At 34.6% G+C, this 25,461-nt stretch overlaps 4 protein-coding genes across 6 annotated transcripts; 3 read left to right on the top strand and 1 right to left on the bottom strand.

Annotated features, from left to right (window-relative positions):
- Positions 1 to 16: 16 nt before the first annotated feature.
- On the bottom strand, positions 17 to 11,237 carry LOC105226497 (multidrug resistance protein homolog 65). Of its 3 annotated transcripts, none has more exons than XM_011205386.3 (12): positions 11,130 to 11,237; positions 8,115 to 8,484; positions 7,282 to 7,527; positions 6,988 to 7,159; positions 6,192 to 6,506; positions 5,602 to 6,058; positions 5,229 to 5,329; positions 4,775 to 5,156; positions 3,911 to 4,604; positions 3,449 to 3,745; positions 2,675 to 3,041; positions 17 to 751 (listed from the first exon to the last, which is right to left on the bottom strand). In XM_011205386.3, exons 2-12 carry the CDS (start codon positions 8,417 to 8,419, stop codon positions 194 to 196), a joined length of 3,894 nt encoding a protein of 1,297 aa, XP_011203688.2. In that variant the 5' UTR covers positions 8,420 to 8,484; positions 11,130 to 11,237; the 3' UTR covers positions 17 to 193. The 3 variants fall into 3 exon arrangements, with proteins under 3 accessions (XP_011203688.2, XP_029406124.2, XP_049313110.1); XM_029550264.2 differs by lacking the exon at positions 11,130 to 11,237 and adding an exon at positions 10,807 to 10,830; XM_049457153.1 differs by lacking the exon at positions 11,130 to 11,237 and adding an exon at positions 10,803 to 10,824.
- Positions 11,238 to 12,508: 1,271 nt separating this feature from the next.
- LOC105226499 (transmembrane 9 superfamily member 3) lies at positions 12,509 to 15,312 on the top strand. Its single transcript, XM_011205389.4, has 8 exons — positions 12,509 to 12,886; positions 12,944 to 13,139; positions 13,193 to 13,554; positions 13,632 to 13,763; positions 13,824 to 13,990; positions 14,076 to 14,510; positions 14,591 to 14,821; positions 14,942 to 15,312. The coding sequence occupies exons 1-8, from the start codon at positions 12,803 to 12,805 to the stop codon at positions 15,084 to 15,086; spliced, it is 1,752 nt and encodes a 583-aa protein (XP_011203691.1). The 5' UTR covers positions 12,509 to 12,802; the 3' UTR covers positions 15,087 to 15,312.
- Positions 15,313 to 15,685: 373 nt separating this feature from the next.
- LOC105226500 (NK-tumor recognition protein) lies at positions 15,686 to 22,471 on the top strand. The gene is made up of 4 exons (XM_011205390.4): positions 15,686 to 16,320; positions 16,391 to 16,838; positions 16,895 to 20,437; positions 20,507 to 22,471. Exons 1-4 carry the CDS (start codon positions 15,960 to 15,962, stop codon positions 21,753 to 21,755), a joined length of 5,601 nt encoding a protein of 1,866 aa, XP_011203692.2. The 5' UTR covers positions 15,686 to 15,959; the 3' UTR covers positions 21,756 to 22,471.
- LOC105226501 (fidgetin-like protein 1) lies at positions 22,296 to 25,394 on the top strand. The gene is made up of 9 exons (XM_011205392.4): positions 22,296 to 22,406; positions 22,496 to 22,828; positions 22,893 to 23,406; positions 23,466 to 23,635; positions 23,722 to 23,861; positions 23,920 to 24,209; positions 24,281 to 24,358; positions 24,432 to 24,773; positions 24,961 to 25,394. Exons 2-9 carry the CDS (start codon positions 22,695 to 22,697, stop codon positions 25,087 to 25,089), a joined length of 1,797 nt encoding a protein of 598 aa, XP_011203694.2. The 5' UTR covers positions 22,296 to 22,406; positions 22,496 to 22,694; the 3' UTR covers positions 25,090 to 25,394.
- Positions 25,395 to 25,461: the final 67 nt, after the last annotated feature.

The following is a 25,461-nucleotide window of genomic DNA, read 5'->3' as shown; positions in this document are numbered from 1 at the left end:
TATATGTATGTCAAAGTAAAAAGGATTTATAGCATCAAAATACATACGTTACATTACATTTTTCATCTTTACACTTAGTAAACATAAAAGCATACATTTAAATATACATACAAATTTGATATTTCCAATCACATCGAATTCATCACGTTAAAAATCCTTCATACAATATCCCCTAACCTAATTCAATTAAGAATTATTTTTCGTGACTCTGCATTTTGTGAAGCTTTGAATAAATTCCATTAAGTGCAATAAGTTGCTGATGGTTTCCAATTTCTACTATTTTACCATTTTTCAAAACGCAAATTACGTCAGCATTTTGAACAGTTGATAGACGATGTGCTATAACTATACACGTGCGTCCAGTACATGCTACATCTAGAGCCTGTTGCACTAGCTGTTCGCTCTGCAAGTCTAAAGCAGATGTTGCTTCATCTAATAGCAAGATTTTGGGGTTCCGCACTAAAGCTCGAGCTATTGCAATGCGCTGCTTTTGACCGCCAGATAGTTGAGTACCTCGTGCACCTAAGCGTGTGTCATATCCATTTGGCAGAGACACAATGAACGAATGTGCATTGGCACATTTCGCGGCTGCTATTATTTCATCCATTGACACTTTGCGCGAATTATCACCATATGCGATGTTTTCAGCAATTGTACGCTCAAAGAGAGATGGCTCCTGTGAGACAAGCCCTAGCATTCTTCTCAAACCTTCGATTGATACATCTTTGTGAATGTCGTCGTCGTTCAATCTCTTAAATTATACATTCATATCATAAATATGTTAACATAAACGTTTTATAACTCATATTTAATAAGAAAGATAATTTATTATACATACAAACAACATCTAATGTATGGAATTGCATAAATATTAATTTACGCAATTATGTTTATTGAAATATTTATTTTGACTACCAATGAAGTTTATAATATTCCGACTATATAGTAAGTATGTACAGTTTTTTAGATATTTATCTGAAATTTTGCCCATGTCCTTTTCTCACCAAGAAGCTTTTCTATATATAGGGGCCATATGTAGGTACATGTCAAAGTAGATTTGTTGGTGATATTTCTTCACAAAATTTTGCACAGATTATTGTCCAAGGCAATGAATGGTTGGTCGAGGCAAATCGTTGAATAACAACTCAATAGCTTGCCGAAAGATTAAATTTGTCCAACACGACCGTACAAGTTACACAATCAAAAAAATCTAGTTTAAATTATACTAATAGGATTGAGAATTTGATCGGTTAGGTTCAAGAGGTTCCTGCCGCATATTCATATGTATGTGCATATATGTTTAATTGGTTCATTAAAGTGGTTTTGGATCACCGTTTCATAATTTCGGACCATTTCAATATTTCGGAATCCAACAAAAAAAAAAAATATAATTTGTATAACATTTCCAACGGGTGATACGAGTAGAGGTACCTTTTTCAATAACCTTTTTTGACAGATCACCCGTGAGTCGTTTCAAGCTGTCATGTTATATTTGTTCCGTATCGTTTGGTTTTTCATCGTGGAAAGACTTACGCCTGAACAACGTTTCCCAATCATTCAACTTTATTTTGAAAATTCACGTTCTGTTAAGAATGTGTTTCGCGAGCTTCGGTCTTCGGTCTTCGGCTTATGGTCAACACTGTCGGTCTACTGACCGTACTATTTGCAACCCATCTTGAGATCGAATAGACGACATCCAGCACGCAGTGAAGAAAATATAGCAGCCTTAGCTGAGAGTGTACACGAAGAGTAACTCGGACTGACGTGTGGAACGACTTGGCGCATTTAAAATACAGCTTGTACATCGCTTCGCTCTATGCGCTCTTGAAAAGCTTCAAGAAGATCCGAGAAGAAAAAATAATGGTTTTGTGTGATGACAACGTAAACGTCAATAGAGACCATTATCACCCAATGGTAACCGACAATTTGATGCCTGAAATTAAAGCTCGTGATCTCGGCGACAGTTGGTTTCCACTTCCCGTTCATCGCATCAATCAATGAGTTTTTTGAGAGTACACTTCGGCGGGCAGATAATTTAACGTTTTGTGCCGGTCTATAGGACACCAAAATCGTATGATATCACACCATTAGACTTTTCCTGTGAAGATATGGTCTATGTGGACCATCCCGTTTCGATTCAGCCTTGGAGCAACACATTACGCGTGTCATTTGCTATTTAACAGTCGAAATGCTCGAACGAGTCATCGAAAATTGGACTCATCAGAGACGTAGCCGCGGCCAACATTTAAAAAAGATGATCTTCAAAAAATAAATGCCACAGAATGATCTTTCGAATAATAAAAATTCACCAATAAATTTGAAGTTTCTACGTTTTTTCTATAAAACAGTGTTAAAGCCATTTACGAATAGAGAAAGGTTGGAGTCGTTCTCTATATATTGTTGGCAGGATTTTATAGGGAGAAAACAAATGAACCACAAACATTTATTAAAATTGGTTCACTTTTCAGTTCTGATCAAATAATTTTAATTATCGGTTTAATAATTAACTAAAACCCTATTTAAGAAATGAAGTTCTGGTTTACTACTTTTCACGTACATTGCTTAGAAATAAGTACCGTTCAATAATTATAATTTTTGAAAATATGTTGAGTTTCAAAATAATGAAACTGTTATTGTCAATACAAAAATAAAGTGGTAAGAAAATTAAACTTACAATAGTGCCACTGTCTGGATCGTATAAACGCATTAAAAGTTGTATACACGTAGATTTTCCACAGCCGGAACGTCCAACCAGAGCCACAGTCTTTCCCTTTTGCACTTCCAAATTTAGTCCGTTTAAAATTTTCACATCCGGTCGTGTGGGATATTTAAATTCGATATTTGAAAATCGTACACCTTCGAACATTATTGGCCCTTTCCCTGCGGTCGTGTTCTCTCGTCCATGAGGAGATAAAACTTTTGGCGTACGATCTAAAATTTGGAATAGCCGATGGGCCGCTACTAGAGCAGCAGTAAAGGCCGGAGCGAAGGCTAATGATTGAGCTAACATCATGGACCCATATAAAAGTGTTTCTGATACTCTGTAAATTGCAATTATATATGACAAATACAATAAGTTTCAAACGTGACAATGAACAAACAGTTATTTAAAACAAGAGTCTGAATGTGAATTAGCGACAACTTGCTTAAATGTTTTTACCTATCAGAAACTAAAATACGGCAGACTTATGATCTAGTATGATATACTCGTATAATATAAGGATGTTAACATATAGAACAAATATGTACATACATGCATACATAGAAAGTGTGACAAATATTATTCATGAGTGCGCAAGTACCTACTAATAATACTCGAGATACTCCCAATCGCCGTCGTCTCTCCTTTATTAGCAGCCATGCAGTTTGAATTCATAATGGTGTATTTAAGTACATGCACGTGCATGATTTCACTCAATACATACAGAATATTCATACATTAACATACTTGATAATATCTTGGAATGGAACCTTTCCTTCTGACACTAACACTCCCCCATAGCAAAGGGCCGCTGCATAAGCAAAGAATACGAATGCTTGTCCAGATGCATTGATCAAACCTCGATACTTTAACTTTTGTCCGATTATTGACCTAACTTTGTCAATTTCCAGGTTATAACGTTCGATAATCTGAGCTTCGCGCCGCAAACCAGCGATTGTTCGAATATTCGATATGGCTTCTGTTGCAATGCGAGACGCCTCCTCCAAAGCTGTCTTCTCGTGTACCAAAGAAGCACTCATGAATCTAAAATAAAAACGAAGGAAGCATATCTCAGACCGGTATAAATATACTACTTAATACTCGTATTTATAGATCGAAAGATCAAAGTTTATTACAATAGTTTTAATATAAATGTATACATGCATATAACTGATTCGTTATAGTATGTATGTAATCTAATTTACTTACTTGGATTCAAATATGATGGATCCGATTATAACGGGACAAGCGCATACGCACACTAAAGCCAGCTTCCATGAATAATAAAGTGATAGCGTTAATGCGATGACAAAGTTAGAAAATGCTTGCAGTAAACCGCTTAGTGGATAGCCAATAGCGCCTTGTACACCGGAGGCGTCGCCGGTTAATCTCGCTGAGAGTGAGCCCACAGAGTTAGTTTCTTGGTCGAACCAAGCCGCTTCTTGTCGCATTATCGCCATAAATGTCATTGAGCGCATTCTTGTTGTTAACCATACACCCGCATAATTGAATAAATATGTTTGTAGAAAGCAGCCCACACCAGTTAAGACTCCCAATATTAAGCAGTAAATTGATAGAAGCGAAGTGCGATGCAAAGCAACTTCTTCGTCAGGTTGCGCTAAAGCGGCATAAAATTCTCCAAAGATTACCGAAAATGCTGGATAAGTGAAGCCAAACGCTATCGCACATGCGGCACCAAAAAGAAGCATACACCACTCCGGGCGTGCAATCTTTAAAATTCGTCTGAACGTTATAAAGAAGTTTCCTCCAGAAGCGTCATCATCATCTGTTGTTTTCTCTTTATGATTGGCATGCAAGACTGGGTGTTCATATGAAATATGATTTTTATCCAAATTTATTAAATCAGTTTCGAAAGATTTCTCGAACGAGCTGACATTAATTTCTGGAAAAGGGTTTAATTTTTTTTTTTAATTGTACGAATGGGAAATAGTTTTAAGCACTTGAGAAATTATTTTTAAAATCGGATGGATGGCCTTTAAAGTCCAATTTAAGTCAAATTGTATCTCGATTATTCGCTCAAAATTCACTGATTCGTAAAACTTTCGTACTTACTCTTCTCTTCCATTGCATTGTCCTCAGTAGCATCCGCTACATTTATATCACCAGCGCGTACCATATTATAATACATTCCTTTCAATGCTATGAGATCCTCGTGTGAACCCTCTTCGAATACTTTGCCTTCATGTAAGAATACTATTTTATCCGCCCCGCGTATAGCTGATAACCGGTGAGATACAACAATGGTTGTTCGACCTTTGCTTACCAAGTCCAAAGCTTGTTGAATGTCTTTTTCAGAATGATAATCTAGTGCAGATGTTGCTTCGTCCAGCAATAGTATTTTAGGATCCTGTATAAGAGCTCGCGCTATAGCAATACGCTGCTTTTGCCCACCGGAGAGCTGAGATCCCTTTTCGCCGATAACAGTAAGGTAACTCTAAATATTTGTGAAATTATTGAAACAGTGTTTTCGTAACACAATATATGCAACAACTGATTTAGTAATCACCTCAGGCAAACTGCAAATAAAGTCATGCACACCAGCAGCTTTGGCTGAAGCCTCTATCTCTCGTTGAGTAGCGGTTGCTTTGCCATAACTAATATTATCCGCTACACGAGTAAGTATTTTTTATTATTATTTTTTGATGCCGATATGGTATATAATATATATGATATAAATATATCAAAATATTTTAAAGTAGCTTAAGTCGACTTAAATTAAAGTACTAAAAATTTGGTTATCTTTTTTTTTCGAACTTGAAACTTCCGACTCCAATTATTTGATAGCAACATAACGTCGAGACTCGATCCCCACATACATATGCATATGTATGGGACATTAAATTGTGTGAGCATTGAATATAGTTGTTTATTATATTTACCTATAGTTCCTTGGAATAATACCGGTTCTTGACCAACCACCGCCATGTTAGATCTCAACCAATGGATATTATATTTTTTAATGTCCAAACCATCTAAAGTAACTGAACCGAAAATTGGATCATAGAAGCGCTGCAAAAGTTGAATGCAAGTCGATTTTCCGCAACCAGATGAACCAACGAGAGCTACAGTCTGACCCCCGTTAACTTTGAAATTCAGCCCGCGATGTACAATAATATCTGGACGAGATGGATACCGAAAGAATACATCTTTAAATTCAATCTCTCCCCGCAATCCATAGTTAAGTAGTTTGCCATCACTGGATAATGGGTCAATCTTTGATTTCGTATCGATAACTTTGAAAATATTTGTGGCCGAACCTCGTGCAGTAGAAAAGGATTCTAAAAATGGTGCCGTACGTGCAATATTATCAGCACCAACAATAATTCCAAAAAATGCCTAGAATTTGTAGAGTTCAAAAGTAGTGGGTATAATTTGTATTGATTTTAAGTTAAGTAATAATTTAATGAATTTGCGAATATTTGATAAAAAATTGTTTATATGCTGTCTTAATTTATGTAACAGTACTTACTATCATTAAAATTGCAGGGGTATACTCCTTGTCTTCCAAATTTCTATTTTCAAGAATTAAGTTAACGCCATACCAGAATGCGCCAGCGCAAGAAAGAAAGAGCATTGATTTTAAAACACCGTCACTAAATCCCGAGAACGCACCCTTGCTTTGACTGGCTTTACGAGCAGGTATCAAATAGTTATCATAGCGCTCGGATTCCTTTTTCTCCGCACCAAAGGCTACGACAGTTCGTATAGCAGTAAGAACTTCCTCCACAATGTTTCCGGCTCCGGCGTAGGATTCCTGTTCTCTTTTGGTTAGCTTACTTTGATACTGTTGAAGCACCATATTCGATATAAAAAATACAGTGAAAAATTAGGAGACAATTTGTTAGTGCAGTCAGATATACATATACATATGTATAAAGATATTCTTTCTTTATTATTAAATATATTTTGCGAAATTTACACCGCAGTAATGAAAATTTTCTCTCGTTTTTAACAGGGTGGTCCAATTTTTATAATTTAATATTGTTAAATACAGAATTGTACTGAATTGATCGTTATTTATTATTACACCCAACTCTTTTTTACAAGGTTGAAAATTTTTTTTTTTGTAAAAAAGTCGACGGCGCAAGGCTCTTTTTTATACGTTATTTTTTTACACGGATTTCTGAGGAACGTATTTACCGTGTAAAAAAAGTGTTGGGTGTATTTTTAATCTTTTTTCTACCCACAAAACTTTAAGAACTGTAAAAATTTCAGTTATCATAAAAAAATAATAAGTTTAATACCACGATACTGCTTTTTCTTACCTTTCCCACATAATAATTCAGTAAAATAACAATTGGTATGTATACACTGACTGCCAATGTGAGCTTCCAACCATAAGCAAACGATATGCATATTGTTATAATAAATCCAAATATGAGGTATAAGAAGTGAGCAACCTTCTCGGACATCCCGTCCCTGACTTTTTCTACATCACTAAATTTAAAAATAAACAAAACACCCATAAGATCATTGAAATAATGAATGTATATTAAAAAAATGTTACATTATGAAAAGGCAATGCAAACGTAATAATTTCAATTCTCCAATCTACTCACTCTATTATTTGCTGCGTGAAGTTTTGTTTAGTCGCCATATCATGCCACGCAATGTCTTGTCTAATAACAGATTCGAATAATATTTTTCGCATCCGGGTTACTTGTCTCAACGCCACAAAATTAAAAATATCCACAGTTAGAACACCCGATATCAACATAATTATAGATGTTATTGCCAAAAGAATGCCATAAGAAATGGAATCATTGTACAACTCCGACATATTCTCTTCGTTTGTTGCGTTCGTTCTGAAAATTAGCTTGGCTATATTTGAATCTACTATACTATATTCTTACTTTGTACTTGAGGTGTGTTCAAAAAGTATGAAGACTTTCAGAGAATGTTTCAAAGGCGAAGCCGAACTTATGTACATATTTACTACCGGTTTGGTGTTTCAAAAATTGGCGAATGCATTAAAGAGTGAATAATATTTCGTTAGGGAATCGCTGAAGCAGAGGAGATGCTGATGCGGCAGATATCTTTTCTCGTGCAAAGATGGCATACTATTTTTTAGATATGTTGTGATCTGTTAAATGACGAGCTCATTTAGCTCCGGAGCATTTCTTTCTCTTAATCATAATCATTTCGAAGCAAGACCCAATTGTTGCAATGGAAGAGCCACTAATTTGTCATAATTGAGGTGTTATAAATGCAATACTGAAAGGTATTTACGAAACACGTACTTTTAATATATACTTTTTGAAAAAAAAAGCGTTGCCCAAAGTGTAGATATTGTTTCTTAAAGAGTGACCTTGAAGGTGCTAACATGAATATTGGCGTTAACTGTTTTGAACACACTACTCTTTTAAATACATGACATTAAAAAAAAACTCACAGCATTTTGCCACCACCGAAAATGGGTAGTGCATACGTTTTAGAACTGGTACCAATTGCCAATGTGCGATCGACTAACATTGCGGTAAATTCACTATAAACTATTACCACTGCTGGGAGTGTAAGCGCTTTTATAAGGGACATTATTAATCCAATAAATAGTAGAATATTTTCAAAAGCCGATGAAAATCGATATAGTTTGAAAAAACTTATGGTTCGTTTGCTTCCATGCTCCCATTCGTCTGAGTATTCTTCCATACCCGCGGATGTCCTTTCGTCATAGTCGTTTTCATCCTTTCCATTCATTTTGATTATACTATATGGTTATATTATAAGTGTATTCTGCAAAATTAATGTGGAGGCACCGTCACCTAAAATACAAAATGACAGAACATCACTTTTCATAAGTTTAGAGGAAAAGGAAATCTTGAATTTTGGATATAACTGGGTATATCAGAAATTTGTATGATACATATGTGTAATATAATGTAAAGGATCATAATTAACGAAAAATTCAATTTCATTAGTAATTTTTAGCCGATACGTTGTTTGCGTTTTAGGTGACGATATTTGATATATTTTTTTTTAATTTCTTTGGTAATTAAATTTTGTAGTCAATGCCTATTTTATATTGATTTCAAATTGTTTTCTATAATAAGGTTAAGCAAATATAGTAATTATAGATGATCTTAAATATAAATATTTTCACAATGCGTACGATCAGAAAAATATTCTTTAAGGGGTCAGTAGGGTAATCTGGCCTGTTTTTTTTTTTTTGTTCATAGAAATTTTTATTCTAAAATAGAACTTTTTTCATATACATATATATCACGAGGTATATCATGGAGTGTATAAACAAATTTTTTCGGAATTTTTTGATGACATCTGTCGGAGAATTGGCTGGATGAATGAGATGCGTTTTTTTTTTACTAGCGGACACGATTTCTAATGTTTGGATCTTCTTAAACACAAAAACCCAATTTATTCTTAGAATGTACATGAATGGTTATCGTCCCTACTAGAATCATGAAAAAATGTTGATAAATAAAAAAGTAATTAACGTTTTTTTTTAATTTTTCCCCATGTTTTTGTACATAAATTTTGTCATAACATTGTCAATAAAATAATGAATCTAGTAGGGACGATAGCCAGGCGTTTTTTGAATATTAAAAAAAAAATTAAGCAAATCGCTTGAGTAGTTCGACCTGAATCATGTCCGTCAGTTTAAAAAGGTAAGGGGTTTCACATAAGTTATAAGCGTTCAGAGTTGTATTTGCGTAAACGTATTTTAGTATGCAATCCCATAACAAATTTTTTAAACTAGTATAAAAATTGATGATTTTACGATGCTTTAGGACACGTTGTGAGTACCTCAAATGTGTTTTGAGAAAAAGGTATTTAAAGTTTGAGGTGTGCACTCCGAGAGCTCCGAACGTCGAGCGGTATTATTCTTTTTGGTTTTTTTCGAAACCTTCCAATGGTAAAGTGGGTTTCTACATTAATTCTAAAGATATAACGAAACAGAAAATGCAAAAAAAAAATTTTGAAAGATTACCCTACTGATCCCTTAAATTTAAATATTCTTTCTAGTCATATGCGCGCTAAAACTAAACATAGAATAACATACTATAGATCGTCTTCGATTCACTAAGGCTTTAAGGATTGCGAATGGAACAGAAAACTGATATAAGTCAAATGTACTGCCTTTCAGGAAATAAGTGAATTATTTCTTGTATTCACGTAAGTGATTGAAAATGGCTTATGTATATCCAAATATCAATCATATTATCACCAAAATTTAATTTTGTTCAATTGTAGACCCATTAGAAAAGGTTTTCATTAAATTTGTCTAAAATTGTTTGAAATGGTAAAAAAATAAAAACATTTAAAGTAACGACAATAGAGTTTGCTTGAGAAATTACCGCATTTGTCACGCATAGATCTACCACTACAGTTGTAATCATGTATTGACACATCCATTCCAAATCAATTTATTTTTTTCTTTCTCTCACTCTAACGTTTAAGGTATTTTTTCCAGAGATGTGCACCGAAACTATTGAACTTTGCCACTAATTTAAATTAATTGACGGCAATGGCCAATGCATAATATTAAAAAGAGTAATTCTAAATATTTTCACATAACTTTTGCACATATTAAAAAGGTAAAAGAAGATATGAGCGTATGCACCTTCGGCCTCTAGCTCCTCTCAGCCAATTTATCACCCAAAATCGTACAGTATTGAATATGATCTTTAATTTAATTAATATTTGAGGTATTTGAGAATAATAATTTCTGTGCGAAGGTTTCTGTTTATACTCCTGCACACGAAAGTTTATAATAAATATAAATAATTAAATAGTGATAAAGTTAATAATGCAGCTAAATGACGATTATGCCATTTTTATAAGAATTTAGTTTATATATGCATTCTGGTTTTCGAAATACAAGTCGAACATTCCTGAAAAATAATAACACTAAAGTTTTCACAATTTATTTCTATTTTGAACGCCACTAATGTTATCCAATTATCAAAAATTTTTAATGATACGCGAGTTTACATTTTGTTTGTAAAATTTATAATTTTCTTTTTTTATGTGATATTTAAAATTATCTTATTATTCAATATAACGCGAATAAGCGCCATAAGATTGTTAATATCAAATGTGGATATTGGGTTCATTTCCTTACTTGCCTCGATGTTATTTGTATTCCACGGCTATTTGAATTTTCCTAATAAAATAAAATATTTTTATATTATTTATTTAATATTAGTTTATCAGTCGTTTACTTCATCTTCCAATATTAGTCGTTTAACTATGAAACTCGGTAAACAATGCTTAAAAGGAATTGCTTTTAAGGATTCTAGTATTACTCTAATACACTAATATCCATGCACTGAACAGAAAATAACAAAGATAGATATGTATAGATGTAGGTGGTACTTCCCACAGATTTTTCATGTTTGAAAAAATCCTTTCTTCGTTTAAAAAATCCCGATTATTTGGTTTTTCTTACCTATGCACACTTTAATATCAAAGCACTGACCCAAGTGACTACTTTCCACAAACTGATCACTTAATGTGAGAAATGAAATTGTCTAAGCATCTTTTTATTCGTTAACAGTGTTCGATTGTCTCAATCAATTCATAGTTTTATTTTCTCTCGCTTTCTGAAGCTTTAAACAATAAAGCAAAATTAATTTGCTTGCTAAAGACAATTAATTAATTAAAAAAAGTATTTTTTAAGAAGTGATCAGAAATCTTTTTTATTTAAGTCTTCTGCATCAGCCTCTTCAATATATGATAATAAACAGATAAATAGCGCCGCTTGATAGATAACTTGATATATCGCGGATAAAGCATTAATATTATAGGATCTTTTTGTTTTCTAACATAAGTCGTATTCAGTGTACTATAAGTAAAAACAAAAATTAAAATGGAATTCAGGCATTAGCTATTAGTTTTTGTTGTTCTTGTTTTGCAAGTACAGTTCCACCTCCTGAATTCTGAAAGAGGGTTTAACATAAATTTAAAATCCGGTTTTTGGTCATGCTGTAATCCATTGAATTACAAGACATCCTACAAAATTTTGTGTAAATATTTTCCTGATCTTCTTAGTGCCGAAAATCAAAAGTAAAGCGAATGGACCTTTCGGGCTTTTAATGACATAATTATATTAGTGGATTTGTTTTTAGAAATGAGCGTAGTGGGAAAAAGATTTCTTCAAAAAGTTAAACATAAATTTGTATAACTTCATACCAGAGCAATCAATAGATTAATTCTCAATTAGCAATAATTTCAACAAGTTTATCTTTATTTTACAATTTTACAAAAATGTGCTCATTCTTTCGTGCATAAATGATGTCATGGCATAGAATGGAATGCCACAAATTACGTTTGTACTGTAGCTGAGAGCTGAGGGCCCTCCCCTTTTCACACGGACTGCATAAGTATAATATTTATCTGCGTAAAGCTACCTGTCGGTTAATTCACCGGTTAATAACCCACCATTACTACCAGCGATTTCTGTTTCTGGACCGGGACGGATTTTTTGTCCGGTCAAGGATAGTCAACTCGGCAGAATTCTGCCACTACAATAATATTTCTGTTTAAGTTTCTATGAGTTTCTTAATGCCGAATTGACACATCCAACCGAAACTCTTGTGTACTTGTAATCGTTCATCCCTTTCTTACGCTCTGTGTGTATGCGTGGATTTCCGTCAAGGTATTGGAGTGTCGCCAGCTTTGCCTCACTTGAGACGTAGCTCTGATGATCTAGATCCAAATTTCTATACTCTATGCTAAAATTTTTAGAAATTGAAATAAAGAAAGTTAACAACTCTGTCCGATAACAACATTTATCTGAATCTCTGACCGGGCGATCATATATCGAGTTATCGTGTTTGCGTAGAATTTTCAATACGTGTATTGTCTTTGGATTCCCGAAAGACCTAAATTTGTATTACCCCACTTAAAGGAATACAATTACCTTAAAAATTTAAAGAGCATAACTTGGCATTCCAGCTGCTTAAATGTCCTAAAGATTTATAGCTGTTGTTGAAGGGAACGATTGTATATGTGCCCATAAGGAGTTCAATGTTCGAGTTTGACAACAGTGTTATGCGAATGAGACAAGTATAATTCTATAGAAAAATCTTATTTGTTTTATATTATTGCAAATAAACTGTGATGTGGCTAATAAGTGCGGTCCCAATTTGTTTGATATTATTATTGAGCACTTGGTGTGTAGTGGCGGATGAGCATAATCATAAGGTAGTTAAAAAAAAAATATATATGTTTTATTAATTTAATTTCAAACCCTTTATTTAGTACAATGACCGTGAAGAAGTCGTATTATGGATGAATACAGTTGGCCCATATCACAACCGGCAAGAAACATATGCATACTTCTCTTTGCCTTTCTGTAGTGGTGCAAAACAAAGCATCTCCCACTATCATGAGACGCTTAGCGAAGCGCTACAAGGAGTTGAATTGGAATTCAGTGGCTACGAAATTGATTTTAAAGGTGGGTGTTATGGATTACATTTCAATTTCAAAAATTAATTGAGAATTGTGCAGTGGACGTATCACCAACCGTAATATGCATGATCGATTTAACTATTGATAAAGTTAAAGCCTTTACATATGCGGTTAAAAACCAATACTGGTATCAAATGTATATAGATGGTTTACCTATTTGGGGTGAAGTTGGTAAAAAGGACGATCAGGAAGAAAAGTATGGTATTTTCACACACAAAAGATTTGAAATTGGCTACAATGGCCAACAAATTGTTGACATAACTCTTCACAACGAGAAAAAAGAGTTACTGACACCAGGAGCTAAGATTAAATTTTCTTATGAAGTTAACTGGAAACAGAGTTCAGTTGAATTCAAAAACCGTTTTGATAAATATTTGGACCCTAAATTTTTTCAACATAGAGTAAGTTGGATGTCATGTGTTTTTAATTTATACTTATATATCCATTTACTAAGCAACATAAAACTTCACTTTAACAGATCCACTGGTTCAGTATTTTCAATAGTTTTATGATGGTAATATTTTTGGTTGGATTGGTGTCAATGATTCTCATGCGAACGTTGCGTAAAGACTACGCTCGTTACAGTAAAGATGAAGAAATAGATGACATGGTTGGTTTAAATTAATATAATTATTGTAAACTTTGAGCTAAATCCACTTAATGACAACAGGAACGGGACTTAGGAGATGAATATGGCTGGAAGCAAGTACATGGTGATGTTTTTAGAACTCCACCGCACGCATTAGTATTTTCTGCTGTAATAGGAGCTGGTTGTCAATTAATTTCCGTAGTGCTTGGCGTCATATTATTTGCGATTGTTGGGGAACTATACACTGAGTAAGTATAATATTTAAACAAAGTTTATACAATAATGGAACGAATCATCAACTGCTCTTTGCTTTCCACTTCTTTTTTTGTATAGGCGTGGATCAATGCTTTCTACTGCCATATTTGTGTACGCAGCAACGTCGCCTGTCAATGGATATTTTGGTGGATCGTTATATGCTCGGTTAGGAGGCCGAATGTGGATACGTCAAATGCTGGTGTCTGCATTTATGGTTCCAGTTTTTGTTTGCGGCACAGCATTCTTTATTAATTTTATTGCTATTGGTTATCATGCATCGCGTGCTATACCTTTTGGAACAATGATTGCCGTCACGTGTATATGCATTTTTGTTGTTTTGCCACTTACATTAGCAGGCACAGTGGTAGGACGCAATTTAGATGGACAGCCAGATCATCCTTGTCGAGTGAACGCTGTGCCTCGTCCAATACCCGAAAAGAAGTGGTTTATGGAACCAGCTATTATAATTTTACTTGGTGGAGTATTACCATTTGGCTCAATTTTTATAGAAATGTAATTTAATATGATCAACAGTTGTCAAGTTGAAATGTAATATGAGTTATATGCAAATAATTCGACAATCTCTTTTCCAGGTACTTTATTTTCACGTCATTTTGGGCATATAAAATTTACTACGTGTATGGTTTCATGCTATTAGTTTTCACCATATTAATGATTGTAACGGTATGCGTAACAATTGTATGCACTTATTTCCTTTTAAACGCAGAGGATTATCGGTGGCAGTGGACGAGCTTTATGTCAGCGGCATCAACTTCAATTTACGTTTACGCTTATTCGTTCTACTATTTCTTCTTTAAAACAAAGTGAGTATTTTTATTATGTTTAGATTATTTTCTTTATCACGAGCACCGGTTTGTTTGCAAATTAAACAATACTTCTAAATATATCATCATTTTACCAAATGTTTTTCCATTTATTTTCAGAATGTATGGTCTTTTTCAAACTGCTTTCTACTTTGGATATATGGCATTGTTCAGCGGTGCTTTAGGAATTATATGTGGTACTGTTGGGTATTTGGGCACAAGTGTATTTGTACGAAAAATCTATTCTAATGTTAAAATAGATTAGAATGCGTATATTATAATCTTCTTGGCCCTTCAGCCTATTGTAATTATTAAACTCCACGTATATTTAGTATTTTGGTTCGATTTAATTTCATATTTAATTTAATTAAATGTTAATTCTTTAGAACCAACTCTGAATTATTTATTGTAATTAAATGTTCAACGCATAAATCTCGTCGCCACTAAAAATATAAGTTATACATATATTAAGTATGACGAAAAAAGAGAAACATTTGTGTTCTATGTTTTGCGGAAGGCATAATAATTTTTATAGGGCTGCTTTTAGAGAGAAGATTGGAAATAATACAGCACATTTAGTAGCTTAGCATACCAGATTAAAAAGTTTAAAAGTAATGATATTCACTTTCAGCAATCTTGATTTTAAAAACAAGTCTTCAAATATATTCCTAAAATATTAGTTTTGAAACACAATGGAGACAGTGCATCCCATCGAGACTTATAAAATACGCTCCTATGAGCATTTTGGTAACAATTATGTCAATTTGTTAAAAGATATTTTTAAATATTTGGTCAAGAATGTTTTAAGTGTGTTCCTGTAGTTATTTGTTATGAAGTAATCGCTGCAATCGATATTTCGATAGGTTTAGCTCACAACTATAAACTTCGATTTTATCTTTGCTTATGTACAAATCTTTAGATTGGAGTTTAGTTCTTTTGAAGATATTTAAAAATGTGAAAATATTAATTTTTCAATTACATTTTTCACTACGGTTTAACTGGTGACAGTGTGAACGTTGTAAAACTTTTGCCATTTGCAATATTACATACGAAAAGTATATAGTTGTAGTGATAAGCAAGTTGTATTTGTCAATATCACCGTATTTATATTTAGTATATAAGCGGACTGAATTAAGGCATGTCTTTAATCAATTGCAAAGAAGACAGTGCGAAGACCAATATACTAATGGAGGAGGGTGACAGCAGTTTAGAACCTGGTGAAGTGAAAACACCTCCACATGGCTCTGAGTCAATGAAGCCAAAAACGTCTGAGGAAATAAATACCAAATGTGGTACACACCAATATTTACCCTTCGTGAAATCAGTCTCTAAGAAAGAGACTGACAAATGTGCAGAGAAAGTGCGTGCTATACTGGAATTAGACGCAATTAAACGGAAGGAAGAACTAGAACGTAAGAAAGAACAGAAGTCGGAGTTCTTATCACTCCAAAATAAAAATAAGAAAAAGGAACAAAGGAGACACAAAAGTACTAAAGAAGGTAACAGGCATTCATTCAAAAATTACAAATATCGAATAAGAATATTTTCCCATATATTTTATAAACTTAGAAAACAAGGTTGACGCCACTGCAGATCATATTCCTGATAGGTATCAAGATGATTCTATAAAAAAAACTAAAAAGAAGAACATCCATGAAGATCATATAAATTCTACTCGACCTATTGTAGAGTCATTCGAAAGCATGCGATCCATTGGTAGTGCTGTTTCAATGCCACTATTGCCGCCATTGGATTTTGTTACACCTACAACTAATGTAGCGTCCAATTTTTCTCGTGGATTTACAGGAATGAATAACAATACGAATTATCGCTCATATAATCCATTTATGAGAACTTACCGTACTGATTTCCGGCATAGGGGAGATGATTTCCACAAACACAACCGTACACGATTCCCACGATTCCGTTCACAATATAATCCAGGGGGTTTTAACGCACCATCGGAGGAGTCTTGCCATTCAATAGTTCAACCCACTATACCTTATTCACAGTTACTGTAAGTCTATAGTAAAGTTTTTAACAAACTACATAATATAAAATTTCTTAATTTAGGTGGACCAAAACCAAACCTTCCATATCTTATGCATACAATTTACATGATAGGAATTCTTCTAAAAATAGTAAGAAAGCATCGGAATTAAATATTTCGAAAAAGAAAAAGAACAAAAAGTCGAAAGAGCGGGAGGAAAGCAAGTCAAGTCAGTCAAGTCCCAAAAGTAGACGAAAATCGAGTAAAAGAAAGAAAATTAGAAAAATTCGAGAAACATTACAATTACAACCGTTAAAAAATTCCATATTTGCAAATGACGAAGTTTTTTCAATGAAAATTAATAATTCAGAACCAAACGTCAGCTATGAAAACCCAATTGCAGAGAGCGTAGTCCCAAGTTCTTTACAAGCAGACACAAATAACGAAAATACAAATGCTTCGAGTAAAACTGTCAACTCGTCGAAACCTCAAATTTTGGATATGTTTGCAAGTTTGACTCCACCAAAGCAAGATTCTCCGGCTATCGACGTGAAAAACTCTTCAAACTCATCATCGAATATTCAGATAACAAACAAGCTTCAAGAAATTCAAGATCGAATAGGCAGACTACTTGATGATGATGAACTTAAACTTGAAGTCATACAAGCAACTAAGGAAAAACTATTAAAAAAATCTCTTGAGCATATAGGAATTGGTCATCCTAAGAAACTTTCAACAAAAAAATGTGAGGGCTTGAACTTGCCGATTGGTAACACATCACCTAATAGTTCAAAAACAGAGGACAAACTACCCGGAAAACTTTCAAAGAAACGTATTAAAGAGAAAGAATTGGTACATGAATCCCTAACCGAAACTAAATTAAAAGGCAAATCTTTCGATATCTTCGAAGAATCAAAGGTTGATGTAGGGAAGAATACAAAAGGTGATCCAGATTATTCTCTTGATTGCTCTGATGGCAAAAGTGTTAATAACATTTCTGTCAATCTAAATTCGTCAAATTTTAAGCAAAAACCAATTGAAAACTCACAATTTGTAAAAAGAGAATCTGACAAACTTACAAGTTCTTTAGAAGATTCTCCTTGTGTGCTTTCGAAATTTGTAACGTGTGTTAACAACGGCAGTCCAGATACAGATGACTATTCGGATAATTGGGAGAATGATGATGACGAAATGGATTTAAACTCAGTTTTTCCAAATATAAATCAGCAAACTTCTAAAAATGTCACAAATATCGGAATGGAAAGTCCATCGTCAAGTATTCTGGACAGTGCAGAATCAGATTCAAATTCAAAAGTGCAAAGTACAACTCCAAAAAATTCACCACCTCCTCAATTATGCCCTTCACCGAAATTCAGTTACGATTCCAAAAAACATCAAAGGCCAAATATAGTTTGTCAGGAAACAAAAGATATGCAATTATTATATAATCAATTTATGAAAAGTGTTGAAAATGCTGATATTGAAAGTGATCTGAGGTCAAGTGAAAACATGTCAATCAGCAAGACTAATAAGGAGAAAGAAATCGAACAATTATCGACATCATCCACTTCTTATTCGTCCTCTTCCTCTTCATCATCTGATTCCTCGGTCTCATCATCGGGCTCGTCTAGTACTACGAGCTCAAGTGATTCAGCATCGGACGATAGTAATGATACGGATATTATTAAAAACAATGATTCAAATGCAGCATGCATTAATGAAAACGCATCCGAAAAAGTCATCAAACGTCGTTCATCTGATGGAGAAAAAGCGACACCGCTTACCGCCTCAAAGGATGATTCGAAGCCAAATGTTGCCAGAGATCTAAAGAAATTAGAAAATCTGGAAGCAAACTTATTACGAATACAAATGATGCGCGCTAATTATGATTCAGCTGATGAAATAAGCGATGAATTATTGAAAATGGAGAAACTTTTCTTACACGAGAAAAATATCATTTTAAATAAATTTATGGACTCTTCAGCAAATAAATCAGTAAAGATTGAAAAAGAAAGTCACAGCGATTTGGATACAAACATCCAACCGACAGTGGACTCAATACAATCGGCTTCATGCACGCGAGGACAGTTCGTGCAGTCCTTACAAAAATTGCCAAACAAGGACGGTATACCCGAAGTTTCAAATATATTTAGCACAAATCGAGAAGTAATTAAATTGACTATATCTCCTGTGAAGTTGCCTAAAACTTCTGCTATATTCGAAGTAGATAATGATATGGAAAATTCTAAACAAGCAATAGATTCCCTTGAGAAAAATAACTCTACGGTTAAACTACCAAAACCCGCAAAAGAAGTTGCAATAGTCAAGCCTATAATGGAAACTAAGGAGTCAACATCTGCTCATCATCAAAAACGTCGCCGATCACCAATAATATCCCACCATACTCTCCAATCAAGGTCTCGGTCGAGGCGAGGACGAGTGCGTTCACTGTCTGTGAGTCCCTCTAGAAATAGTGGCGGACGCTGCATATCGCCTCAAAGACGCAGTGGTTTTTCAAAGCCAACACGCTACCGTAATTTCGAGCGCCGAAGCCGGAGTCGTAGTCCCAGTTTCAGCCGGCAAATTAGTCGGCGTTCCGGTGATATCAGCCCAATTCCTAGAAAACGTCGATCCCTTTTAAATATCGACGACCGATTCCGGAAACATTCACCCAGAAGGGATTCTCGCTCACATTCTCGATCTCCATGTTCGCCTCCTAATCGCCATCGCGGTGGTCGATATTCTCGTTCGCCTTTGCCTTTTAAACCGCCCTCTCCACCCACAGACCCCAATTTATCTCCAACTGTCTCACGCCGTGGCAGCTTTTCTCCAGAACGACGGTCTCGTTCTATCTCCCGTTCACCGAGTAAGAGAACTACATCACCGTCTGAAAAATCTTACGATAGTAGCAGACATCGATCATTATCACCAAAACATCGGCTTTATAAACAACATCCCACCCACCATAGCAGCACATCATATTACTTCAATCACTCGCCGAATAGAATATCTTTGGATGCCCGTATAAATATCGTGCTCAATGGACCGTCTTCTGGTAACAATGAAAATAACAATAACATTCAAGCATACGAAGATTACGGTCATTATGGTCAGTATGGGCCAGCAGCTTATATGTCTTTACCAGGCGACACCAATAGCTTTTACGCAAACCAATACGTACACATTACAAACTCTGGAGCTAGTGGCCCTCCAACACATGCCATTCAACAGTCATACCCAAACCTTAGACCTGTTGGTACAGATGAATCAGAGGTATTTTCATCAATACAGCAGCACATGAACGTGAATACATCCAACTTTTACTACAATCGTTTTGGTACACAGCCTTTCGGATATAATCAACCGTCACCATTACTAAAGGAGCTACCCAAAGCCACGGTAGCAGTGCAAAAGGGAAATGTACTTGAAATTGTTCCATGTAGTGACTTGCTAACAGGTAACGTCGCAGGAAATACACATGCCGATAGTGAAAATCGAATAAAAAAAGATAGTTCTAATGAAGAGGTTATAGAAGAAAATTCCGGTTCTAACGGTGAGAAAAACAAACGCAGTATTTTGAAGGCATTGGATGGTGAAACAAATTCATTGCAGACCGGCTTGGTGAGGTAAAAAAAAACCTGATGTTTATTGCAAATATTCGTAGATACATAAGTCCGTTTTATTTATTCTTACAGTGCACCGAAGAAGAAACAAGTAAATTTCGAAGATGGAGTCTTTCCAAATCACAATAGTGACGAAGAAGACCGTAAGGTGATAGAAGCGAAAATACGTGTGAAGATGCGCAGATTGAAGAAGAAACATGGGATTACGCCATCATGTTATAATTTGTTCGAAGATAAAGTCCGTAAAGAAAAGCAAAAAGGAAGCTCCAATAAAAAGGACCAACAGCCACCGCCACCCCCAAATGGTTTTCCACCTACAAATTTGGAGCAGCCAATTTATTTGCGAACTCATACACCAACACCACTTTTATACTTTCACTTCGATGGAGTTGTTCATTCAATGTATGTATCGCAAATGGAAAGACCAATACCTCCACGACTTCTTAATCCGAAGTGTTTAACATCAAGTAGTATTGGCATAGTTACTCATGCTGATTCACAATCTCCACTTTACATGCAGTCACCAATTACCGCGGTAGCACCACATTTGCATACAAGTAAAAAGGATACCCTTGCAACATTCACCCGCCCGAATAGAAATGAAAATCTTTCTCCAAAAGTGATTTCTTCAACTTCAGCACTGCAACAGACTGGAAGCCCGAAAATAAATCTTAAAATTTATTCGCCAATCGAAAATGTGCACCACACAGAAATTAGTAATGTCACATTGCCGAGTACATCGCCTAATAGCATAAAGGGTAACACCATTCATACAATCTCATCTGGGCCGATAGCGAATCATTTATTACCAAAGCGACAAGATTCTCCAAAAGACGCTGTTAGCACACGTACAAATATTTCAATGGGATTGTTACCTTTACCCGTAACTCACCCTCCTATATCGCAAAATACACCAATCACATCACACACCCGTATTCCAGTTATAGGTGTACCACCAACAGTAGTCCCTAAAGTAATGTCGGCTACATCAGAACCATATATGCCTGGATTTCCACATACAATGCTACAAAATACACATCCACATCATTCACTTAATCAAAATTACACTGTGCCCCCATCTATAGCTCAAACAAACAACCCACATATGGCAATTGGGGTGCAACCATATTTTAATCCCCCGATTCATCGAATGCCCCGGCCCTTACCAAATTATATGGGTCAGCAGAATCAACCAAGTCCCTCCTCGTCGAACTTGCCTATCGGTCACTTGGTAGATCCCGTAGAAACTGCTAATTCCGACTTGGATAAATTTACTAGCCCACAAACGATGGCGATTCCATTCAATTTTAAAGGACCGTAAAGGAGCTGGTATTTTACATTATATATATATAAGTATAGAATAGAAATAGTATTTGTAAACTAAAAGGATTAGCCATAAATTGTTTTTTTTTTTTAATCAAATATGTTCTATTACTTGAATCGCCTTAAATGGAAAAATACATAGAAAATATGAATCAGTTGCCGACTAAGGCTCCATTTATGTACATACCTATATACATTTGTGTATATATTTATAATCATTGCGAAACAATATCTACATTTGTGTAATAATATATGTATGAATATAGAATACTTTAAAACTTAGCAAAAGCATTGGTGAAGTTAAATACTATATGCATAAATTCATCGAATTACATACATACATACATATATGAAATTAATTCATACATAATTTTTCATTTGGTAATAGAATTATTTATTGTAAGTTGAATGAATATATAGGCAGATGTGCAACAAATTGATATCCTTGTAGCATCATCGCCTTGAGTAATCTGCTTGAGCACTGGAGCGTGACCTCAGTAGGCAAGCTTGAAATCGTCATTGGGTAGTAATTTTTTAACTACGTTTTGTATTCGACTACTAAGTTATTGTCGTCTATATCGGCAGATCGAAAGCTTTTGGTCATGGTTTTGGTTTCTATAGATTATGTATAGTATACTAGCTTCAACAAGTACGAACCTTCTGTCAACTCTATTTATTGTACATTTAAATACAAGATTAATATTCATCTTCATACATATTGGTATTTTATTTTCGTAGATCTTTGACAGTACATACTTATATACTTCAAACATTATCGATAGGAAAGTACTGATAAACATTCTTGTTAATAAATAATATTTACTGTGAACTAGTATATTTATGATTGAATTTGAACGTCACAGTTTTATCTGGCAATGCCCACTGTTTATGTCAAGAATTTTAAAGCGGGTATTTGATTTTGAACAATTTGAAGGAAATGTGCGAAAAGAGAAAGGATTGCGCTAGGCAATATGTTGTCGATGAAAATATTTGGAACTCTTCATCTTCTAGTGCTTCGGAAAAAGCAGCGGCATGGCGACGGCAGCTTATTTTATTACAAGATCCAGAACAGTGGGTTTCCCTTGTACGCTTATCAAAACTAGTATAATCAATTAACTATTTATTTATATTTAAGTAATTTGCCAAAAACTGAAGTCTACGCACTACTACAACATCATTATGCTCGTTTGAATTCTAACACCCTAGACGAATATAAGAAGCAACGTGTGGATTCGGTAAAATCGCTTTTGAAAAAGAATAATCACATTCCCCTGTCCAAGGATTATAAGAAAAATATTTACGTATTTGAAGACTCAGATTTTGAGTCTTCATGTAGCGGTGTTTATGAAAGTTGTAAAAAAATGGAAGTAACTGACGATGATTTGAGGCGTTTGCAAAATTCAAGTTACAGAGAAAAACCTGAAACACTCTGTAATCAGAATGAAGACGTATATCCGAGAAAAAGTGCATTAAGCTTTGGACATCAACAAACCCAACCTAAACTTATTGAAAGTGTTGAGGCATCGAACAATAAAATTACAAAAGAATTCCTAAGCTGTGGAAAAGCCAACATTAAAGAACAACAACCGTCTATTGGAGAAAACCAATTTCGAACAGCTCGAGAAATACTATTGACTAAAACTATTCAAGTAAGGTTATTTTAGAAATTTGCTTTTAGGATCGTTTCAGATCTTGCAGATTTTTGTAGAAAGCAAATACTAATGACAGCAACAGTGGCGACAATGATTTAAAAGACATGCTAAATCCTCCTAAGAAAGCAGAAGTACCAATGTATTTTAATTATGGCATAACAAAAAAGGTTTTGGGCTCTCGTAGGACAATGAAGTCAGGATTTGTTTCACCAGTAGCAAAAGACAGGTTGCTTTTAAAATATTAGATATGTCGTATAAGTAAAAAATTATGTTTGATCTTTCTGTTTTAACAAAATTGACCAATACATTTAGTATGAATTCATCACCGCATCATACCCAATCACCACCACTGAATTCAACCCCTGAAGACATTGATGAGAGACTTAAAAATATAGATTCAAAAATGGTTGATCTAATTAAAAATGAAATAATGCACAAATATAAGAACATGGGTATGCAAATATGATATTAGAAATGAAAACCTTTCTGAAATTTGCTAATACTTAATAGATTGGGATGATATCGCTGGTTTAGAATACGTAAAATCGATTATTAAAGAAGCTGTAGTCTACCCCTTACTGCGGCCTGATATATTTACTGGTTTACGTCGTCCTCCTCGTGGTATATTGCTTTTTGGACCTCCAGGCACGGGAAAAACGCTTATTGGTAAATGCATTGCTTCTCAATCGCAGTCAACATTTTTTAGTATTAGCTCCTCTGCTTTGACATCAAAATGGGTTGGTGAAGGGGAAAAAATGGTGAGAGCGCTATTTGCCGTGGCTGCTGTTTATCAACCGTCGGTGAGTTTTTCATTTATTATTATTATTTTTTAATTATTTGAATAATTTATTTGCATTTTCCTTTATCAAAGGTAGTATTTATCGATGAGGTAGATTCTCTTTTGTCAAAACGCTCAGAATCTGAACATGATAGCTCACGTAAATTAAAAGTATGTACTTAAATATTAAATGTAAAAACATTAATTAATTTAGGAATTTGTTTGATAAAAAAAATCTTGATAGAACGAGTTTTTGGTGCAATTGGATGGTGCTGCAACGAATGATGAAGATCGGGTGCTTATTGTGGGCGCTACTAATAGGCCACAGGAGTTAGATGATGCCGCACGAAGGCGCTTTGCCCGACGTTTATACATTCCCCTTCCGGAAATAAGTGCTCGAAAACAAATTCTAAAAAATCTGTTGGGAACTGTATGTAATGATTTAGATGAAAGTAATATACAGGAAGTTGGAAATCAAACTAAGGGGTACTCCGGTGCAGACATGGATATTCTTTGCCGTGAAGCTTCCATGGAGCCATTGCGTTCAATACCACCGGACCAGATTCCCCATATAGTAAAAGATAATGTAATAGCCTAAGGCCAGTTTTCATGTCTTGTTAGCAGCCATCTGTCAGTAAGTTCTGGTTAAAAAAAAAGGTTCTTTACCGGAAGAAGGTGTCTTGGTTACCTTAACTGTCAGATGGCCACCAACAAGACATTGAGAAAGCGATCCTAAAAATTCTTTAAATAGTCTTTTATTAATATTGTTTCAGGTGCGCCCAGTAAATATCGACGATTTTATGTCAGCTTTGCAAAGTGTGCGCCCGAGCGTGTCAAAAGATGACTTAGCTCAATATATAGAGTGGAATAAAGAATACGGCGCATTTCGACAATTAAAATAACAATTCTGGCTATCTGGTTGACTAAAATAATATGTAAATGAACACAAATAAATATTTCCTACTTAGTGTGCAAAAAGTTATGCGTTATTAATGTTAAATAAAATTTACAAGGAGTCTAAAACTCCAGAACACCTGCTAAATGCATAGCAGTTTGCGGGCGCATAAAAGCCCTGGAATCGATGTTTCCAAATAGGGATCACATTGCACCTAAGAGTATATTAAAATGTAACAATATGCTGGTGGTTATAGATTGAAAATTCTATTCCCTCAACTCAAGAAAAAATAGTAATGCTAAATCTTTTGCAATAAAGAATTCAAGCATTCCCCAAAATTATGTTTTCCGCTGGTACAACAAAAAAAAGCAAATACAAT

The sequence above is a fragment of the Bactrocera dorsalis genome, chromosome 5, assembly GCF_023373825.1.
Source record: "Bactrocera dorsalis isolate Fly_Bdor chromosome 5, ASM2337382v1, whole genome shotgun sequence".
Taxonomy (NCBI): Eukaryota; Metazoa; Arthropoda; class Insecta; order Diptera; family Tephritidae; genus Bactrocera; species Bactrocera dorsalis.
Note: the sequence above shows the minus strand (reverse complement) of the source record. Positions and strands in the feature narration are given on the sequence as shown.